This window comes from Typha latifolia, chromosome 8 (assembly GCF_019914945.1).
Source record: "Typha latifolia isolate L0001 chromosome 8, TyphaL0001v2, whole genome shotgun sequence".
NCBI lineage: Eukaryota > Viridiplantae > Streptophyta > Magnoliopsida > Poales > Typhaceae > Typha > Typha latifolia.
In genome coordinates, this window is record NC_133093.1 from 10,145,538 (window position 1) to 10,165,292 (window position 19,755).

The window sequence follows — 19,755 nt, forward strand, 5'->3', positions numbered from 1 at the left end:
ATGAGCAATTTGGATGATCGAGAAGGAGTGTAAGTTGATCATAGAGTTATATTCTTTGAAAGTTGTTAGAATCCTCAGGGAAGAATTTATCAATCTATGGAGGTTCAAAAAAATGGTTGTCGAATGTCTAAGGCCAGTTAGGATTTAGGAGCTTTTTATAGCTTTTTCGTAATGCATGTCCATAGGGAAGTAAGAAACCAGGTATTTTGTTCTGGGGCCTAATGACCTTAGTCTCATCTAACGGCAATGTTTACTTAGTTGAAAAAATAAAAATAAAGCCCACGACTAACATTACAGTTTCGTATCAAATAGACTTAAATGCGCATAAGCACATGGTTTTAGGTTTCAGCCTTTTAGATCCAGCAAATTATTACGTAGGCGGGAAGCTACTCGGAGGATTTTTAAGTAAGTTCGGAGTGCGAAGAATCCGTTAAAACTGAATCCGATAAGACTGAGTCCGAAAATCCATTATATTCTCCACAGTTCACACCCCAATTAGAAGTTAGGGAACTTTTTTTATTTTACACCCTTCGTCATGTAATTATTATAATTTAGACTCTCTTTAACCAGGCTATTATTATTTTTTTTGAAAAATGAGAACAAGAGTATAATTTGAAATAATGAAAAGATTGGGTGGAAACCGTAATAAACGTAATACAGGGTGTTAAATGAGAGCATCCGTTGTTGTAAAATTAAACAGAGGAGATATGAAACGGGGCACAGTCGCACAGCGGACACAAAATAGGAAAAAAAGAGGAAAGAAAGACTTCTTCGTGGGCTTTCTTTTCTTCGATCCAGCGTCAAAGAAGAATAGCTAGGCTCTCGTTCGCCACCTCCCTCCCTTTGTCTTCTCTCTCGTCCTTCGTCTAGTATTTTCTCGATTTTCTAGGGTTTCGACTTTGATTTCGAGCGGTAAGTGGTGCGGTAGAGGCGATCGGTGGTAGATCTCGCGGGATCACCGCCGGATCTGGGGCAGTTCTTGGATCTGAGGGGGTTCTTGGATCCATTGACTTGGAATTGGACAGGGGTGGTCGGATCCGCCGCGGAAGATTTCGTCGGAGCCGGCAATGGCGCTTTCAGGGATGCGAGGGCTCTCCGTCTTCATCAGCGACGTCAGGAATTGCCAGAACAAGGAGCAGGAACGCCTCAGGGTCGACAAGGAGCTCGGACACATCCGTACCCGATTCAAGAACGAGAAGGTCAGCTTGGGCTATAATAGTTTTTGCTTTGATTATTTCTTTTCTTTAGGTTCTAGATCTCTTGTTTCGTTGCATTGGCTATTATCGTTCCAGAAAACAATATTCATTTAGATTATTTTGGTGCGATTAAATATATAATTGTTTTTATCATGCTTTCAATTTCTTGAAAGAAATATTGTAATTGTGATGTGTTGGGATAAACTAAAATTTCAATTTACCATTTTCCAGAACTCATTAGATAAAGAGTCAGGAGTGTGGAGGAGTGAAACTTAGAAAAGACATCAAACTCTCATATAGGCGAACTTGGTTCGTTCATAGTTTGAAATTTAGACATGTTATTGTGAGCAGTAAACTAGAATATGATATCTACCTATTAGAATCTGAAATTTAGGCATGTTATTGTAAGTGTATTCGAATACACTTGCAAGAAATAAGAATCATACGATCAAATTTTGAAGCTAAATTAGCAGTATATTCAGTATTGGATTTTATCCACTTGAATGATCTTGGCTACTTAGCTACTTATGTAGTCAAGAAGCTACTTAGCTACTAAATATGACACGGAACAGCTACTTTACTTAGGTCACAAAAAGGCTTGTTGGCACACATCTTTCACCAGAGGAAACTAGACAAGATAGTTTTTGTGCTGCTTGGGAAGACTAACATTATTTTATTATTAAACTGCTTCCTGGCCACATAGACCTGCCTAGTCCTGCATGACTATCCTGCATACGTAGAACCATAGAACTATATGCCTGACCCCATGCAGTTGCATGTGTTGCCTATTTTACCTACATTTGGTCAATTGTTTTTCCATTCTGGCGTGAATCTGGTTCAATTTCATTGTTGTCAACTTTTTAGTCTCTAGCTCTTCGAATTTCCAACTAAGCAATCAGGGGAATCAAAATCGTCAGAGTCATTGCCCATTTTGCCCTCTTGTTTGATGCCTCCTCAGCATCATCTGGATGGTGAGAGGAGTTACATGTGTGTATGTAATATATTATATTCATGTGATTTATGAATCTCAATGTAGAGATAGCCATCGTTAGTTAGTAATGCTGTTGGTGTTCAGTTTGAGTCTTTGTTATCATATGCACAAATGTCTGGAAATATTTGCAATAGCAAAAGTAAAGAAGAAATAAATGATTCAAGAAAAGAATATTTTTCAATATGAGCATGATTTGAAAATGTTGGTGCTTGTTCCCATAATGCTGGGTATAGCTATTTAACAAGTTTTCATCGCTTATATTTGGCATCTTGAATTCTTAGAACCTTTTGAAATGTTATGAACTTAGAAATTTGCTCAATGTTTATTATAAATACCACGTAATCCACCTTTCAATATGTGTTGTTGGTCATATCACTTCAACTGTTAAGGGTATTTTGGCTTTCTTGCTATGAATAAAGATATATTTTGCTTTTCCTACAGATTCTTCTGATGACAGACCAGCATGTTTCCATGACCTTATATACAAAATCTTAATCCTAAACAGTGACTAAAAGAATGTATTTTCTGTCAGGGCTTGACAGTTTATGAGAAAAAGAAATATGTGTGGAAAATGCTTTACATTTACATGCTGGGTTATGATGTTGATTTTGGTCACATGGAGGCTGTCTCTTTGATATCTGCACCGAAGTATCCTGAGAAACAGGTAAGTAAAGCCTTTTATTACAGTACTACATCTCTGTATTTCGTAATGACACTTTGTTTTCTAAATCTGTTGCATTTTGCTTTTACTATGATTGGTACTTTCCTTTACAACATGTTTGTTGTCATTTTAGGTCGTGAAGAACTTTTTGTTGTTGTTGCTTCATTTATAGCAAAATATTCTTGACAAGCGTAGACACACTTAGTTGTTAGATTCTGTAATATGAACTGTATTTTAAATGTGTGAGGTACTTCGGTTGGTTCAATGGAACATGACATGGAAAAAAATAAGACACAATATGGGCATGGTGCAGATATATTGTATCTTTTTGTACAGTATATGGTTTATGAAAAACATAATTTTTTTAAAAATGTACAAGCATGGAGTAAATATTTCGATTTTGATGTGTCCATATTATTTTATCTTATGAAATTTTAAGTTCTAAATCAGGTATTTTCTTCGGTTTATATAATGTCTTGAGATGGTAAAGCTGTAAACTATAGTATATAATATGGATTAATGAATTTTCTATAGGTTGCAAACTGTTCCTTTTCAGAAAGTTAGGTATGGTGCTTTTTTGGGCTCAGTAATTCTCTTATGTCCTAAGATGTTTTATTAGAGATTCAATGTTTTTATGACTCTATACTTACGCTGTTTTGACATATTCTTTTGTCTCAGCCATATGGCTATCTGATACTTCCATTGGACTAATATATTAATTTATTTTGGTCATCATTTTCTCCTTATATATTGTAAAATGATAGTGCAGGTTGGATACATAGTGACATCTGCCTTGCTTAATGAGAACCATGATTTCCTAAGGGTGGTCATAAATGCTGTACGTAATGACATAATTGGGCGAAATGAAACCTTCCAGTGCTTGGCTTTAACGATGGTATGATATTCTTGGTTGTTACCTCTTAAAATTTGTCTCTTTCTTCCGATTCTGTTTGATGGTTGACTTTACAATGGATTTATATCTTGAGTTTCTCTGTCCTGATTCTGATGTTACGGGCCTATTTGACGTCCTTACCTTTGAGGCGTGACATCTGAAACATTTCTACCTTTCAAGTAAAATTTGCGATCATCATCTCTTTCTCTAGGTTTGTCACCTACAAAGAAGGATCTATAGGTTTTATTTATTAAATTGAAATAAAATGGCGAAGAAAATGCCTTTGAAGAATCAGGAATTGAAGAAAATAGCAAGAGATTTTCTGAATTTTGTTTTAAAGGTTTTAACACCAACAATTCATATATCTCTTATTATTGTGCTTTCATTTCCTCTATTTATTTTGTCTTCTTTCAGGTAGGAAATATTGGCGGAAAAGAGTTTTCTGAATCACTGGCTCCTGATGTCCAAAAGCTTCTTGTAAGAAAATTCTGATCTTCGTCTTTTATTATTATTATTATTATGTGATGGATTTTGATAATGCGCACAACTGGTATCTTGTCAGACCTCAAGTAGCTGTAGACCTTTAGTCAGAAAAAAGGCTGCACTTTGTCTTCTGCGACTTTATAGGAAGAACCCGGATGTTGTGAATATAGATGGATGGTAAATATGACGCTGTTTACCTATTCTTAAGCATATTATCAAATACATTTCTTGTTTGATGGATTTAAAGTTTCTAATATCTGTTATCAGGTCTGATCGTATGGGACAACTTCTAGATGAACGCGACCTTGGAGTATTGACATCTGTGATGAGCCTTTTTGTTGCTTTAGTCTCACAAAATTCTGAAGCATATTGGAATTGTCTGCCAAAGTGTGTTAAAATTTTGGAGAGGTTGGCCAGAAACCAAGATGTCCCCCAAGATTATACTTATTATGGGATTCCATCTCCTTGGCTTCAGGTTGTTGATACTCAACATACCTATATTTGTTTTAGTAGTTTCCTACTAATTTCCGATGGTTCTTAACATGGATGATTATAATGGGTTAATCGTCATTGCTTCATTTATGCATTTTAGATTGTGTATTATCTTTCTAAACTTAGTTCGTGTGATGATAAGGCTTGCCCCTATATCTAAGATGTCATTTGTTCAAGTCTTGGAAATAACCTCCTCAAAAATGAGGTTAGGCTCCATATTTTTCTATTCCCAGACCTTGCATAGGTGGGAGCCTCGGCCCTCGTGCACTGGATGGTAAGGCCCCATATTTTCTATTCGCAGACCCTGCATAGGTGGGGGCCTTGGCCCTTGTGCACTGGATGCCTTTTTTTTAAACTCAATTCATGTGCATCTTATAGCTCCTTAAGGCGAAAATATTCTTCCCATGAATACCATCTTTCTCTTAAAAGTATCAGTATTTTGCTCTAATGACTCAATACACTAGTTCTTCCCCTGTAATTGCTCTTGCATGGTTTATTCCTTACATGTAATAAACCAAAATTTCAGTCTAGCATATATCCTTTGCTTATAGTATATTTAGATAATAGAGTGTTCAAAGCAAAAATTGGTAGGATGCCTTAGTTGACCTTTGACTTGATGCAGGTTAAAACAATGAGAGCTCTCCAGTATTTTCCTGTTATTGAAGATCCAACTACCAGGAGATCTTTATTTGAGGTATGGATCTCCGGAATTTGATAATTCCCAATATGCTTAGTTAGTTTTAGATTCCTAATATTATTTGTATCTGTAGGTTCTGCAACGTATTTTAATGGGTACAGATGTTGTAAAGAATGTTAACAAAAACAATGCATCTCATGCTGTTCTTTTCGAAGCCCTTGCCCTGGTGAGTATGATTATATTTTCAACGACTTAATGACAAATCCTATATGTGGCATTTTCAAGCTTATTGTGAGGATTTTACATAGTTAAGGCTATTACGTCAGATGTTTGTAAATGTCATTAATGCATTTTATAGGGTGATGCCTATGCTTTAAGAATGTGCTACCTTTTGAGAGCTTATCTGTAATACTTACAGAAGGAACACATGGACAATGAACAAACTAGCCACTTCATTTTAACTATAGTATTCTTATTTTGTATATGATATTCTCATCAATCTTTTCTTCTTCTTGAAATTTAGATGCAAAGTAACGTAATTATTCCCTCTTGAAAATTTCTTGTTCATCATTGATAATTCATTACTTTTTTGGTGTCTCAAGTTTCAGATTTGCATTCCATATGCTTACTCTTAGACCTATTTATTTTGCAAGCCTTAGAACCTACGTCTTTTCCATACTTTTAGCCTAGAATTTAGTCCTCTATTAAGTGAATGAATTCAAATGATGCCATTAAACAAACATGTACCATGGAAATGTAAAGACCATGGTTCCAAAAGTGGTCAAATCCGATCTTGATCACAATTCTAAACCATCTAGGATCAACATCCGGCCGAAACTAAATTTTGTTAAAATTCAGGTCAAATCTATAATGGATTTAACCTAGGAGACATTAGTAATTAATTGTTCCATCTGTCTTCTTTTCAAATTTTCCGTTTTTATATCTCTCAAACATACTCTTCTCCCACCTCTCACACTTAACCAAGCTCATTCGGCAGCCGATCCAATGAGCTCCTCAGGCTACTCTCCATTCTAGTAAACTCGGGTAAAATTTTGTTTTAATCTTTTGTATTTTTTCCTTATTTCTCGTCTCTTTCTTGCCCACTGTTTAACTCTAATTTTCTTATTGCTCTAGAACAACAGTGAAGTGAGAGATATCTCTTTTCACCTCACTTATATAACAATAATTTACGAGTATAGAAATTTGTCAAATTCATCTCAAAATTTATCATGATTTTGAATGAGTTTTTTCTTTACTTTTTAGGCTTCATATGTCACCTATTTTTATCTTTTTATTTGTTTGGTATTTTTTCTGATTCTTAAAATTTTTTCTATATTTTTAAATAATATTTAGAATTTTACATAATTAAAAAAATGGCTTGATCCGATATGGGTGGCTGATACAACCGATACAACCAATACGGCCGATACGTATTGCTTTTCCTATTTGTATCCTGATACCAAGTTTCAGAATCTTGATAAGGACCAAAACTATAACTTCTTATATTTAATAATGTTGAAGCAAGTCCATACTTCAATATATTATAAGATAGCGCTAGCCTTTGAGAACCTAGGAACATGAATTCCCTCTTTGAAGCAATGAAAATGGAAGGAAACCTCTTTGAAGCATTAAATTAAAATGAAATGAAATTCATTGATCAAAAAATTAAAGAAGAGAAGAAAAAGAAGAACAATAAGATATCTGTAGATCTTCACATTTTAATTTAAAAAAAAGCTGCGTGTGTGCATACAAAACATCATAAGCAACAAAAGAAAATGACATAATTCTTATGAAAGGTCGTATAGAAAATTATAGACCTTACATTATACAATTTCATAAATGAGAATAATGTTTGATTTGTCGAAGATGATGGTTATGAGAGCGCACTTTACAATTTAAATTTAGATCACAATGATACATTACATTTCTAAAGAGGGCTAGATGTTCTTAAATCTTAATTATAATGGAAAAGGACTTGTATTAAGCAAGCAACATATCCATTATACAAATGTGTGCAACATCGCCAGTTTGCCACCATTGATGTGGTTACATTAAAGCAAATCCCTTGATGCCTTAATAATTATATGACAGTTGAGAACATACAACTGGAATTTGTCCTTCAAACCATTTTGTCACCATTATATTAGATGTAGAAAGCTTCTCTCTCTCTCTTTATATATATATATGTATATATCTAGTGCTGATCTATTAGGTATCTTTTCAAACTTTTCCCATTCTTTTTTCACTTTTTTGAATTAAATGCCCACGTGCAGGTGCAAATTTGCCACATACATTGGCATTTATGTATGCTTTCCTCTTGGCTTTATTACAGGTTATGCATCTTGATGCAGAAAAGGAGATGATGTCACAATGTGTAGCTTTACTTGGGAAGTTTATTGCAGTCCGAGAACCAAATATTCGGTATCTTGGCCTGGTTAGATTTCCTGTTTTCAGATGCATATTGAATTTACTTATTATGGTTTTGCCCTATACAAGTGGAAACTTTTAGTTCATTAACATGACATATATTGAACTTTAGTCTAATGTTGACAAATCTCTAAATTATCACAGGAGAACATGACCAGGATGCTGTTGGTCACAGATGTGCAGGATATAATTAAAAGACATCAAGCTCAAATTATTACTTCTTTAAAAGATCCAGATATCAGGTAGGTTATAGCTCCTAACAGTTGCTTTCATTAGAAAACTTGGTATCAATGTGTATTTATTTGCTCGAGTACTAGAGTCATGTAAACTGTGTTTCATTAGATGTTTAAGGCTTTAAGCTATTGGCATTCATACTTTTTCTTTGACGAGAATTCAATTGTCTGTGCGAGCTAACGGACTTACATCCTAGAAAGTTAATTTATTTTCTAGTACTTCTATTTATGAGGAAAATATGTCCTGTATATAGAATCAGGATTCTCCTATCTATGTTGTGGAATCTGCCTAAAATCTTGCTGATATGTATAAATCCTCTTTGAAATGTAAGTAAAATATCACTTGGAACCAGCTTACTATGTATATGCACATTGAAATCTATTTGAATCTCACTCCTGTACCAGGCTACCAGCTTCTTATCTAATTGCTCCTTAGATACCCTTCAAGATTCTGATTCCCTGCATGCTATCTAAAATATCGTGATTTCTTGATCCTATTTACTGCACTTGAGAACATGTCTCAAAGATAATCTTGTGTAAATTCAACAAAGTTGAAGTATATTTGTAATGCATTACTATAATTCAGTATAGCTGCTTAATAGCTTGTATTTACTGGCTCTAAGTTGATACAAAGTAGAAACTAGAAAGAGTTACTTGATAGACGATGCCATCAAGAAAGACTACTTTGTTGAGTGGATCACACGGTAAGGATGAAAAGGGCTCTTAAGAAAGTAAATAATCCAATGAGGACCTATGTACAGTTTGAACATGTTCATATTTCCTGTTGCCTACATATTTTGTTTTCAGAATATGGACCACAGAATTGAAAATAAGTAGATAATATGTCTATGTTTTTTTTTGTTGCAGATTTGTATCACAGAATTAAAAATAAGTAATAAACAAATTGAAAAGTTCTTAGCTTATTGATCCCACTTGTAGAAACCTCTTATTTTTCCCATTTATATTTGCCCACTTGCTTTGAACATTTTCAACAAGCATACATAGAAGAAAGAACATTTCTTGTGTTCTTCTTGATCCCACTTGTAGAAATCTCTTATTTTTCCCATTTATATTTGCCCACTTGCTTTGAACATTTTCAACAAGCATTCCTAGAAGAAAGAACATTTCTTGTGTCTTTTTACCTATGAAATAATTATTTGGGGTTTTAGGATATTTGGAAAGCCGGAAACCAACATAGACATTTTTTTGGGGAAACATTCTTTTTTTTTTTTCCTTTGCTTCTATTTGTGTAAAACCTGAGGGGGACAGGAACTTCCATTTTATTGCTCATTTCCTATAGAAAGATTTTTGGTTCTTAAACATGAATTTTCTTCTTCAAGAACTTGAAGCATTATGAGGATGCCACTTGGTGGGATGGTCAAACTTGCCCTTTGCATTCAAGAGGGCATGCGCTTTAGTCTTGAAAAAGGTATCCTCAATTAGTGGGACGGTCAAACTTGCCCTCTGCATTCAACAGGTCATGAGCTTAAGTCTTGGAAACTAATTCCTTAAACATGTTTTTTCTTCTTTACAAACTTAAGAATTATGAGGGTGCCACTTTGCAGACAGTCAAACTATTTAAGGGATCATTTTCCCTACTCCTATTTGTGTAAAATGAGAGCAAAAGAAACTTCCAGTTTTCTTGCTTCTTTCTTATAGAAAGGTTTTGCTTCTTAAACATGATTTCTCTTCTTCAAAGATGTCATGGAAGTCTTGGAAATGGTCTCCACTGAGTTATGAGGGTACCAGTGGTTCATGTGCCTTGATGTTTTGACTTGCATGCGTAGTGCTGCTCAACACAGTCAGTGCTATTGGTTGTCGGAGAAGAGAGTAGACATAGAAAGAGAGAGAAGAGGGGTGGGTGGGGTTGTCTTCAGCAGTTGCTGATACTGCTACGGATAGGAAGGGAAGAAGGGAAGGATTGGAGTCCTCCCGTGGCCACCAGTTGTTTTGTGGGGAGAAGGTGAAGGGATAGGGCTTCAAAACCCCTGCTCCTCCATTAAATTGAAGCTATATAGATTATCCGTTTCTTGTGAAACCCTACCCCTTCTCCTCCTCATGGTTCGGGAGGATTGGAGTACTCTGATCCTCTTTCCTCTCACTCTGGGAAGGACGCATCTAGGAGACTAGGACATTGAAAGACTAGGGAGGAGGGCTTTCCTTCACATGCCAGAGATAGGTGACCATTCTCTCTTATATGTGTTATCAATAGGCATTTTTCATGCTGGTTACCGGCCGGTATGCACAATGGCCAAGCAACATTCGCAACGGAGTACATCTCCCCTCCTGACCCTACATAGGCAGAAGCCTTGTGCATTCGGGCCGACTTGATTATTTTGATGGCCATATTTTCAGAACTCGAAGAATTCTATGTTCCTAATTAACTGTTCTCCTGACTGATATTCTGTCCATGTGGCTATTATCTTGCAGTATTAGAAGGCGTGCTCTTGATCTGCTTTATGGTATGTGTGATGTCACAAATGCGAAGGATATAGTTGACGAGTTACTCCAGGTAAAATTACAAGGGTTTTTATTTCATAGTTTACTTAAATATAATATGTGAATGAACTTGCTTTCTTAGTCATGAATATTGCTTTTACTTTTTTCAGTACCTGAGCACAGCAGAATTTGCTATGCGTGAAGAGTTGTCACTGAAGGCTGCAATTCTAGCAGAGAAGTTTGCTCCAGATCTGTCATGGTAAGAATCTTCTATGAGTTCTAAAACTTTATTTCACTTTTTCGATATTCTTGATAGATGTATATTTGTTTCTTCTCAAAACAGTAAGAAGTGAGTACTTGGTGTAAAACTTTAAATTGAGATCTGAATTAACTATCTTTGAGATTCTATTAACACCGCTGCATTTTATGATGATCTGCTTACGCTCCTGCTTCCATTTTAGTTGGTTTCAATTTTGGTTCCAGGAAAAAAAATGCAAGGTATGGCTGCAATGGATTGATTTTGGATGATAGCAATACCTGAATGAAGGTCAAAACCAGAATCTTGCTGGTTTCAGCCTTGATGAACTTTGACTTAATTTTGATGAGTCTTGCCTGGAACTGTTTTGTTTGGTTGAAACATCAAACAACCAACACATATATGTCATGGAAGATAGGTTACTGATATATTGCATAAGCTTTGATTAGTTACAGAATAGCAACCATTGTGACTGATGTAAACAATATGGATAATGTAGAGCGTAGACAACCATCCCAATGTGACAACATCTGAGTGTGCTTATATATAGCAGCTGCTATGGGAGCTTCTGATTTTGTTATAAGGAAGATATTGTGACAGGCTTAAAGGTTGTTAGATTGTCTGGTTCAATTTGATGTTTTAAAGGAACTCAAGTGGTACACGTCATGAGGGAAATAAAGGCAATAAAGTGGTTGATGGAGCAGTTGTGTTATTTTTAAGTTCTTGAACACAAAAATTAGACTTTTGGAAGGTGTTTGTTACTGGTTAACACTGATTTTAACTTGGAACTGAGATGGCTTTAGCATGTATACATTTTAAGGTATTCATATTCAAGCTGAAAAAAAGAAAATCAAAAGATTCAAAACATTACTTGTCAATAAGAGAAAATTCATTTCAAGGAAGATATTTCTTCAAGTTAATTCAATAAGTCAGCGTTATGCATCTGACTACAATGTAATTATGTAATCTTTACATGGAACCAAGTAATTGTTGTGTTTTGGGATGTTGTAGCTTTCCTGCTTTTGTTCAGTGCAACCTCATACTATTCAATATACTGAAACAGCAAATTGATGATCCCAAAAGGAAAACAAGAAGAAAAGAAAAATATGATCTGCAGGACATGAATCAAGTTTCTGACTATTTAGGCATTTGTTGCTCTAGCTTAATGGCATAAGGTTTTAATTCATGTACTCTGAGTAAACATATGCACACCCTCTTCCTTTTAGCTTGTTTTTCTCTCCCTCTTGCTCTTTTTCTTTGCACAATTCTCTGGTAGTAATCCATGATTTTTGTGTTTAGAAAGACATTACAATTTATGTGGAACATGCGGTGCCCTAATTTGGAAACATTTGATATTAGTTCAATGATTTGTTGAGAAATTTCTTTATTGATTTAATTCTGATGGATTTGCCAATGATTCTTGCTATTTTATTTAATGATCCTGATTTATTTTTTATAGGTATGTTGATGTCATTCTTCAATTGATAGACAAAGCAGGAGATTTTGTCAGTGATGACATTTGGTATCGTGTGGTTCAGTTTGTTACCAACAATGAAGATCTGCAGGTACTTGCATAATTAATGCTTGATTGAAGGTTTTTTTCCTTTTGTGGTGATGCTATCTATTTAAGTCGTCATATCATGTCCTTACAAAGATTGAACACATTCTTCAGCCATATGCAGCAGCAAAGGCAAGAGATTATCTCGACAAGCCTGCTTTGCATGAGACAATGGTCAAGGTGATTTTTTTCTTAATCATCTTTTCACCATCAAAATTTAGAAGTATCGAAGTGATGTAAATTCATATGCTTTGCTGGCAAGCTTCCTCTTACCGGAAACTTTTACCTAGCCCTGAAACTATGTGGTTTATATGAGATTTGTTTTGACCAACTAGAGGAGATTTTTAGATTGCTTGTTGAAGCATGCTTAAATCAGATCTAAAATCTCTTGTGCAAGCTAAAGAAATTTGTGTCTTCTTTACTTTGCATATTTCTAATTATTTTAAAATGAAGTACATTTTTTTTGGATTGTTAGATGGTTTAAATGCTTTGATGAATTGTGTTTTCTATATTAGCTACCGTTAAATTTCCTGGTTAAACTGAATCAGGTCAATCTTAAATTTTGTATAACAAGCAGTAGCTGGATTTTAAGAAATATATTAAAAAAATCTCTCCTGAGGTATTTTTGAGAACTCGAAGCACTATTTTGGCTCAACCTTTGGCATTATGCACTTTGTAAATTGTTACGCAGAAACTGAGGATTGCAGTGGCGAAATCCTTCCTTTTATCTCTCTCTTAAAGAAGAAAAGAAGTATACTAGCCAAAATCAAGTCAGAAAAATCTACTATCACGTATTCTGATCTTTTTCTTTCAGATTGGTGCAGTTGCCACAAATGCAACCAACACTCGCCATGGATACCATCATCCTAGTTTAGAAATAAACACCATGTGATGGCTGAAGGGAAGCTTGCGTGGCTTAATAGACAATAGTTTGAAATTGACCCTAGAAAAGGCTAAGCAGATGTATTGAAAAGTTGATCTGCCATACTTTGCTATGTGTTTTCTTGGAAGATGAACACAAAGAATATGCAAAATGGACATGAAATGCTGCTTCTATGTTTACGAAGTTGATAAAGAGTTATTATGAAAGAGTACAGAAAAATCTTTACTCTTCTTAGTCTCTAGTCCTATTTGCTTGATTTTCATTTTAGTATTTATCTATAAGTTGCTCATGATGTTAAGCTAGTTGTTAATTGACAATATTGCACTGAATGTATATCGTTACTTCATGAAACCCAGGTTAGTGCGTACCTTCTTGGAGAGTTCGGCCACCTGTTGGCCCGAAGACCTGGCTGTAGCCCTAAGGAATTATTCTCTATTATTAATGAGAAGCTTCCTACAGTGTCGTAAGTTGGATATTTTGCATTTTTGGGTGAGTGACAGTCTTATGTCAACATTTATGTCATTGATTAATATGATATTCTTTGTGTTAGGACAACTACTGTTGCCATTCTTCTCTCAGCATATGCAAAGATATTAATGCACACTCATCCCCCTGATCCAGAATTTCAGGAACAAGTTTGGGCAATATTCAGAAAGTAACATTGACCTTAGATTCTTGGCCTACTATACTAAGCATTTTATTTATTTTTATTACTTTAAAGACTTCCAAACTCACACATGAAGATATTACCTTGCGTCGCATGCAGATATGAGAGTTATATTGATGTTGAAATACAACAAAGAGCAGTTGAATATTCTGCACTGAGTAAGAAAGGTGCTACTTTGATGGATATATTGGCTGAAATGCCAAAATTTCCAGAACGTCAGGTAAATTTGATTCTTTTATTGGACAGTGAAATAACATTCTTAGTAGAAGTTGGGAAAGCTATCTGGAAGGATAGGTTTTAAATTTGATGCTTTAACTTTTTCGTGTTTACCTTTGTCAATGCTAGTCTGCTTTGCTGAAGAAGGCTGAAGATGCTGAAGTTGATACAGCAGAACAAAGTGCCATAAAACTACGAAGTCAACAACAGACATCCAATGCTCTAGTTGTAACTGATAAACATCCCATCAATGGATCCCAACCAGCTAGTCAGCTAGGCCTTGTCAAGATTCCAAGTCAAAATATAGTATGAGTTTCACTTCCTTTTCCTTCAAAATCATGCAGGAAATAGTAAATTTTCCATGGGTAGGACTCACTAAAGGCTGGCAATATGCAGGAAACTAATTCCGGAGATCAAGGAATTGTCCAAGAGAATGGGGCTGTAAACAAAGCTGAAGCAGTACCTACTCCATCAGCAGACCTCCTTGGGGATCTTTTGGGTCCGCTTGCCATAGAGGGTCCTCCAGCTGCTGCTGTTTCACCAGCAGATAATCTGATCTCTGGATTGGAAGCAACTCCAAATTCAGTAGGTCCCTTAGCACTAGCTACTCTTGACGATCAGTCAAATTCAGTTCAGGTACTATATTGGTCTTCACTCCAGTATACTTCTCTTCTCTCCATATTTTCCAACCATGTTTCTTGCCTTGCTCTTTCTTTGAGCATACAACGATTTTGCCATTTTGGAGTTGCTCCATTAGTGATACTTTGAAAAATTTTCCCCCCTCAAATCACTTGATTTGTCATTATGTTCTTCCTGTTATGTTTTGTACACGCAGTCAAGTAACTTCTCTCCAATATCTGCAGCCAACTGTCAATATTGCCGAAAGGTTTCATGTGCTGTGCTTGAAAGATAGTGGAGTACTATATGAGGACCCACACGTTCAGGTTGTTATCCTATAACTTGCTATTTCTGAATAATTAGCAATAACAGCTTTACCTTTAGATCTTTGTTGTGATTTGATTTTGCTCTCCTTGTTTTCAGATTGGCCTAAAAGCAGAATGGAGAGCCCATCATGGGCGTATTGTGCTTTTCTTGGGAAACAAAAATACTTCACCTCTTGTGTCAGTGCGAGCTCTTCTTTTGCCTCCTGCCCATCTAAAGGTGGAACTCTCATTGCTACCTGATATCATTCCTCCAAGGGCACAGGTCAGGAAAAGCATAGTTCATAACTTCCATGTCATTGTGGTTTTAGTGGTATTTCATGTGTTGCTGCTTTTTGTGGTACATGCTGTAGGTCCAATGCCCACTTGAGGTTGTGAATCTTCGAGCAAGTAGAGATGTTGCTGTTCTTGACTTCTCTTACAAATTTGGGACTGCGATGGTCATAATTTTAACCTTCATATTCCTCCTTTATTTGAAAACCGAGAAATTGAATCCTTTTTTCCTGAATTCCAATTCAAGAATATAATTTGTGTTACTTTTTCAGGTTAATGTTAAGTTGCGGCTCCCATCTGTCTTGAATAAGTTTTTGCAGCCTATGTCAGTATCTGCCGAGGAGTTTTTCCCTCAGTGGAAATCGTTGTCTGGACCACCTCTGAAGCTTCAAGAAGTGGTAAGCTTTTAGTTACAAGTTCATTTCATAGAAGGGAAGTACTAGAGGATTGAGTAACTCATAGGATATGAGCTATGAACTATAAGTGCTTAAGCAAAAAGAAAATGCTTCTAGTGAACTCCTTGTGTTCTTATTTAACTATGAAGATCATACTGATGTCTAATTGGTGATAGATGTGAAACTACCATCAGAACCTTAAAAGTACCTAGAATATATATGGTATGCGGAACATAGGAACATGGCCAGTTTATACTCTCAGAAGAAAAAGATAATGAAAGCAATTGCATTGTTTAGAAGATTGGAAAATAGTTGATGAGAAGCTTTGATCATTCTTAGCAGTAGAACTAAAGGTCAAATTAGGGCATAATGCTAAAAATGAGATTCATGACATGAGTACCAAGTAGAATTAAAGTTTTCCCATCTCAAACTAGCGAAAGATTATCTTGATTGAATTTGACCATAATATTATTGACTACTTTTGAAGCCTTTATTTTTAAATGTGAACCAGTGTGGGCTTTGATAATTTATGTACTTTTTATCTTTTTTGCCTTAATTTTCTCTAGCCTGCTAATATAATATTAGCTCTCTTTGACCTGGATATATTAGAAATAATGTCGAATAGCCGGTCGTTGTGTGAGTTGAGTCCAAATGAAAAGTTGACACTTCATCATCTTTATCTGCATATATTTTGATTGCTGTGCTGTTTAGTCAGGATATTGCTTCATATATTGATCTTCACCTTCATGTTTAAAGCAACAACTTTAATGAACAATGTTGAAGATACATTTGTTGACTGCATAAATGGATGAACAACTCCTCTCACATGACAGTTTACTAAATGGTTAGGATGTATAAGAAATACGACGAGAGAAGTGATGATAATAATCCAATATACATTTTATGGGCCATTTTTTCTGGAATCTGATGTAGACATTGATATTATTTTTTCGTACATAAGCTACAGTGAAACTGTTGGATGTCATTCTTAGCTATAATTTAGGGTTGATTTCTCTCTAAATCTCCGCATGCTTTCTGATATTCTAGCCATTGATCAATAGGAGGGCACCACTTGTCAGCTTTATAAGTTGTAACTTATCTAATGCTGAAATGACATCAAAACTTTGTTCATAATCTTGTCAATATGTTAGAAAGGATGCTGAATGAACCTAGAAAGGAAGAGCTTCCTAGCTGGTTGCACTTGACTTCGTGGATTATTTCCTCTGTCTCATTGCATTAATGAGTCTTTTGGGACTGATTTACCCACATCTTGTATTCTTCTTGATGGATATTCATGACTACATGAGCAGGTTAGAGGTGTAAAACCAATGTCTCTTCCTGAAATGGCGAACTTATTCAGTAGCCTTCATTTGGCAGTTACTCCTGGACTTGTAAGTTATTGTAACTTTTAAGTATTTCTGTCCTTTCAAAACTATTTATCTTGTTGCCTTTTACCAGGATACAAATCCAAACAATCTGGTTGCAAGCTCTACCTTCTATTCAGAGAGTACTCGCGCTATGCTTTGTTTGGTAAGAACAAAGGTTTCCTGTTTACCTTTTGTACATACTGGAATAGTGGGGATCTGGGAATTGTAATTCTTTTATAGGTATTGAGATCATGCAGGAACTGGGGTTCATTACCTCATTAGTTATTGTACATTTATGTCGGATTACATTAATATACTATGGTTCTCTAGGTATTATTAACTATTTAATTCAGACTACATCTGAAGGATTGGCATGTTGCTTTTCTGTTTCAAGTTGTATCATATAACCTCACCGCTCAACCTAGTTCAATCTCTCTTCTGGAATTCACAAATTAAGAGCTTAAGAAAGCTTTGTTCTGACTTGAACTTGTTGACTTATCTGTTACATGGTTTATATTACATCTTATTGGGCTTTCTGTAATAAATTTTTTCTGCTATCATTATAGATTAGAGTTGAAACGGATCCATCAGACAGAACTCAGCTCCGGATAACACTTGCAACGGGAGATCCGTCTTTGACATTTGAGTATGTCTTCTTTTTTTTCCTTTTTTTGGCAATGAGTATGGTATGTCTTCTTCGTACATACTTTCAGGCAAGGTCAAAAATATTCTTATGTGATAGGTTGAAAGAGTTCATCAAGGAACATTTGATCCAGATACCCATGGCTACTGCAGCCATTTCTGGCCCTCCAGTACAGCCACAATCACCAGCCAAACCTGCTGGATATACTGATCCTGGTGCCATGCTTGCTGGGCTGCTATGAGATCTTAAGCAATACAATTTGGATTTACACAACTAATTTAAATCAGAAGATGCCGAATCCCCAGAAGTATCTCATTGCTAAGAGGATGCATGGCGAGGACTGGTTATGCAAGGGCTGGCGGAGCAAAGACAAGTTTGTTATGATCCAGCAGAGTCTCTAATTGGATTTTCACCAGGAAGGTATTTAATTCTTTGGGGTCATTGTTGCAGGCCTAATTTCGTTGAGGTATTATCAATGTGTGTAAGCTTTATTGTTCTTGTCTAATGCATTTTTTTTTATATGATCTTTTTTGTTGGGTCTAGTGAGTGGTGAGTACCTGTAGTTTGTGTGAGAATGTGTTGGGTTCAGTGGTTTTAGCAAGCGCTTTGTACAAGGTTTTCTGTTTTTCCCATATGGTGATTTCATACCTCCATGTATTTAATAAGGCTAAGGGTAGGCAAACAGGGTAATGGTTTTTGTGGATTCTATTCCCGAGAGATCTTTGTATCAATTTTTTCTGTACATCCAACTGATGAATTTTATTAGATCTCACGTAGTTGTTAATAGTAAGACTATTTCCCTTTGGATCCAACTGATGAATTTTTCTGTACATCCAACTGATGCTCAATAATTTTCCTTCGAAAAGGATACATGCCGGGGCGATGTTTTCATCAGTATGCTACCGTATATCCCCAGAACTTGACACTTCGTGCTTCTCATGTTTTAAGATTACATGGAACATCGCATGTCATTTGCGCGATTGTTCTTTTCTTCGGCTACGGGAGCTATATGAAGTAGCCCCTATTCACGCGCCTGTGGATAAGGACAATCTAAGCACTTTGGTCTTTGAACCAAGATGGTAACGCTTTTATATGGCTCATCTCGGGCAAGCACATTGTTTTTCTCGGTTGGAGCTACAGAAAATGTATCAATAATTACGAGGCCTTTTTTAGGACTTTGCGTATGTCATACGAGAGGGGCTCTCATCTTTGGTTGCTCCTAGCAAAGCTCTGTTAAACTATTGGGCATTTCTCAGAAACATATTATTTGAAACTTATATAAGCACCTCATAAGGGTGGTTTCAATTTGTCCCAGTTCGTGCGTATGTTTGATACACGCTAATGCATCCATCATAAACATCAGACGGTTAAAACCATCGGATGTGTATGACTAATATATTCGTGTGCATTTGATGATTTGCTTGGATCAATCTGCACAAGATCACTCACATTAAATCTCAACACTCTCTGAGGTTTCCTTTTGTCTTCGCAGTCGGGATTGGATCCATGCAAATGTCCTACTAAGAAGTTGACTTTTTACTAATGTAATTCTGCACACCAAACAATGCACTAAAAAGGTGACTTTCAAACTTACGTACAAGAGTGAGTTTTGGCTCAGGTGGATGCTATGTTTCCGGCAGGTATACATGTAGAAAAATCGCTATTCTAGTAGTGATTTTTCTTGATATAATTAGCTTCCTCAGTAAGCATTTTTGGGTACTCATAAATAGAAGAATATTAGATATACGTAAGTTTCTGATTTAGAGATTTATATTCCACCCCTGTAACCGCTGCTTTAGAAAAGCTCTTCTATTTAATATACCTATGTGGCATTATGTGGATTAGAAGTCACTTGTTCATCTTAAAAATTTGTAACTCCCCGATTTGGATACAATCTTTTGTATGCAGCTATATTGGTCAAAAAACTCCAAAGCCCAGGCAATGTCAGCTAGTATTCCTTGAATCAAAACCTTTGACTAAGCAATATTTTTATACCCACACAAATGCGCAGGCTCATGCATGCACTCATGCGAGCAGCATGCCACGTTCAACGTCCCGATGTCAAGGCCATATATATATATAATTTTCTTAATTATTTAAAAGTA

At 35.8% G+C, this 19,755-nt stretch overlaps 1 protein-coding gene across 1 annotated transcript; it reads left to right on the forward strand.

Annotated features, from left to right (window-relative positions):
• The first annotated feature begins 690 nt into the window (after nucleotides 1-690).
• Nucleotides 691-18,440, forward strand: LOC140793873 (AP-2 complex subunit alpha-2-like). Its single transcript, XM_073145636.1, has 27 exons — nucleotides 691-1,199; nucleotides 2,720-2,851; nucleotides 3,618-3,743; nucleotides 4,155-4,217; nucleotides 4,303-4,400; nucleotides 4,491-4,698; nucleotides 5,338-5,409; nucleotides 5,486-5,578; nucleotides 7,685-7,786; nucleotides 7,924-8,021; nucleotides 10,443-10,524; nucleotides 10,622-10,710; nucleotides 12,167-12,272; nucleotides 12,380-12,445; nucleotides 13,505-13,611; nucleotides 13,699-13,803; nucleotides 13,915-14,035; nucleotides 14,161-14,337; nucleotides 14,428-14,667; nucleotides 14,895-14,975; nucleotides 15,073-15,237; nucleotides 15,326-15,412; nucleotides 15,518-15,643; nucleotides 16,951-17,031; nucleotides 17,099-17,170; nucleotides 17,574-17,653; nucleotides 17,750-18,440. Exons 1-27 carry the CDS (start codon nucleotides 1,068-1,070, stop codon nucleotides 17,889-17,891), a joined length of 3,051 nt encoding a protein of 1,016 aa, XP_073001737.1. The 5' UTR covers nucleotides 691-1,067; the 3' UTR covers nucleotides 17,892-18,440.
• Nucleotides 18,441-19,755: the final 1,315 nt, after the last annotated feature.

What these genes read in the sequence shown, in the direction of transcription:
- LOC140793873 (XM_073145636.1), top strand. Translation starts at nt 1,068, where the DNA reads ATGGCGCTTTCAGGGATGCGAGGGCTCTCCGTCTTCATCAGCGACGTC. An exon ending in CTGATGTCCAAAAGCTTCTT is followed by an intron (nt 4,218 to 4,302) that starts GTAAGAAAATTC and finishes GTATCTTGTCAG; the next exon opens with ACCTCAAGTAGCTGTAGACC. An exon ending in CTCTGAAGCTTCAAGAAGTG is followed by an intron (nt 15,644 to 16,950) that starts GTAAGCTTTTAG and finishes CTACATGAGCAG; the next exon opens with GTTAGAGGTGTAAAACCAAT.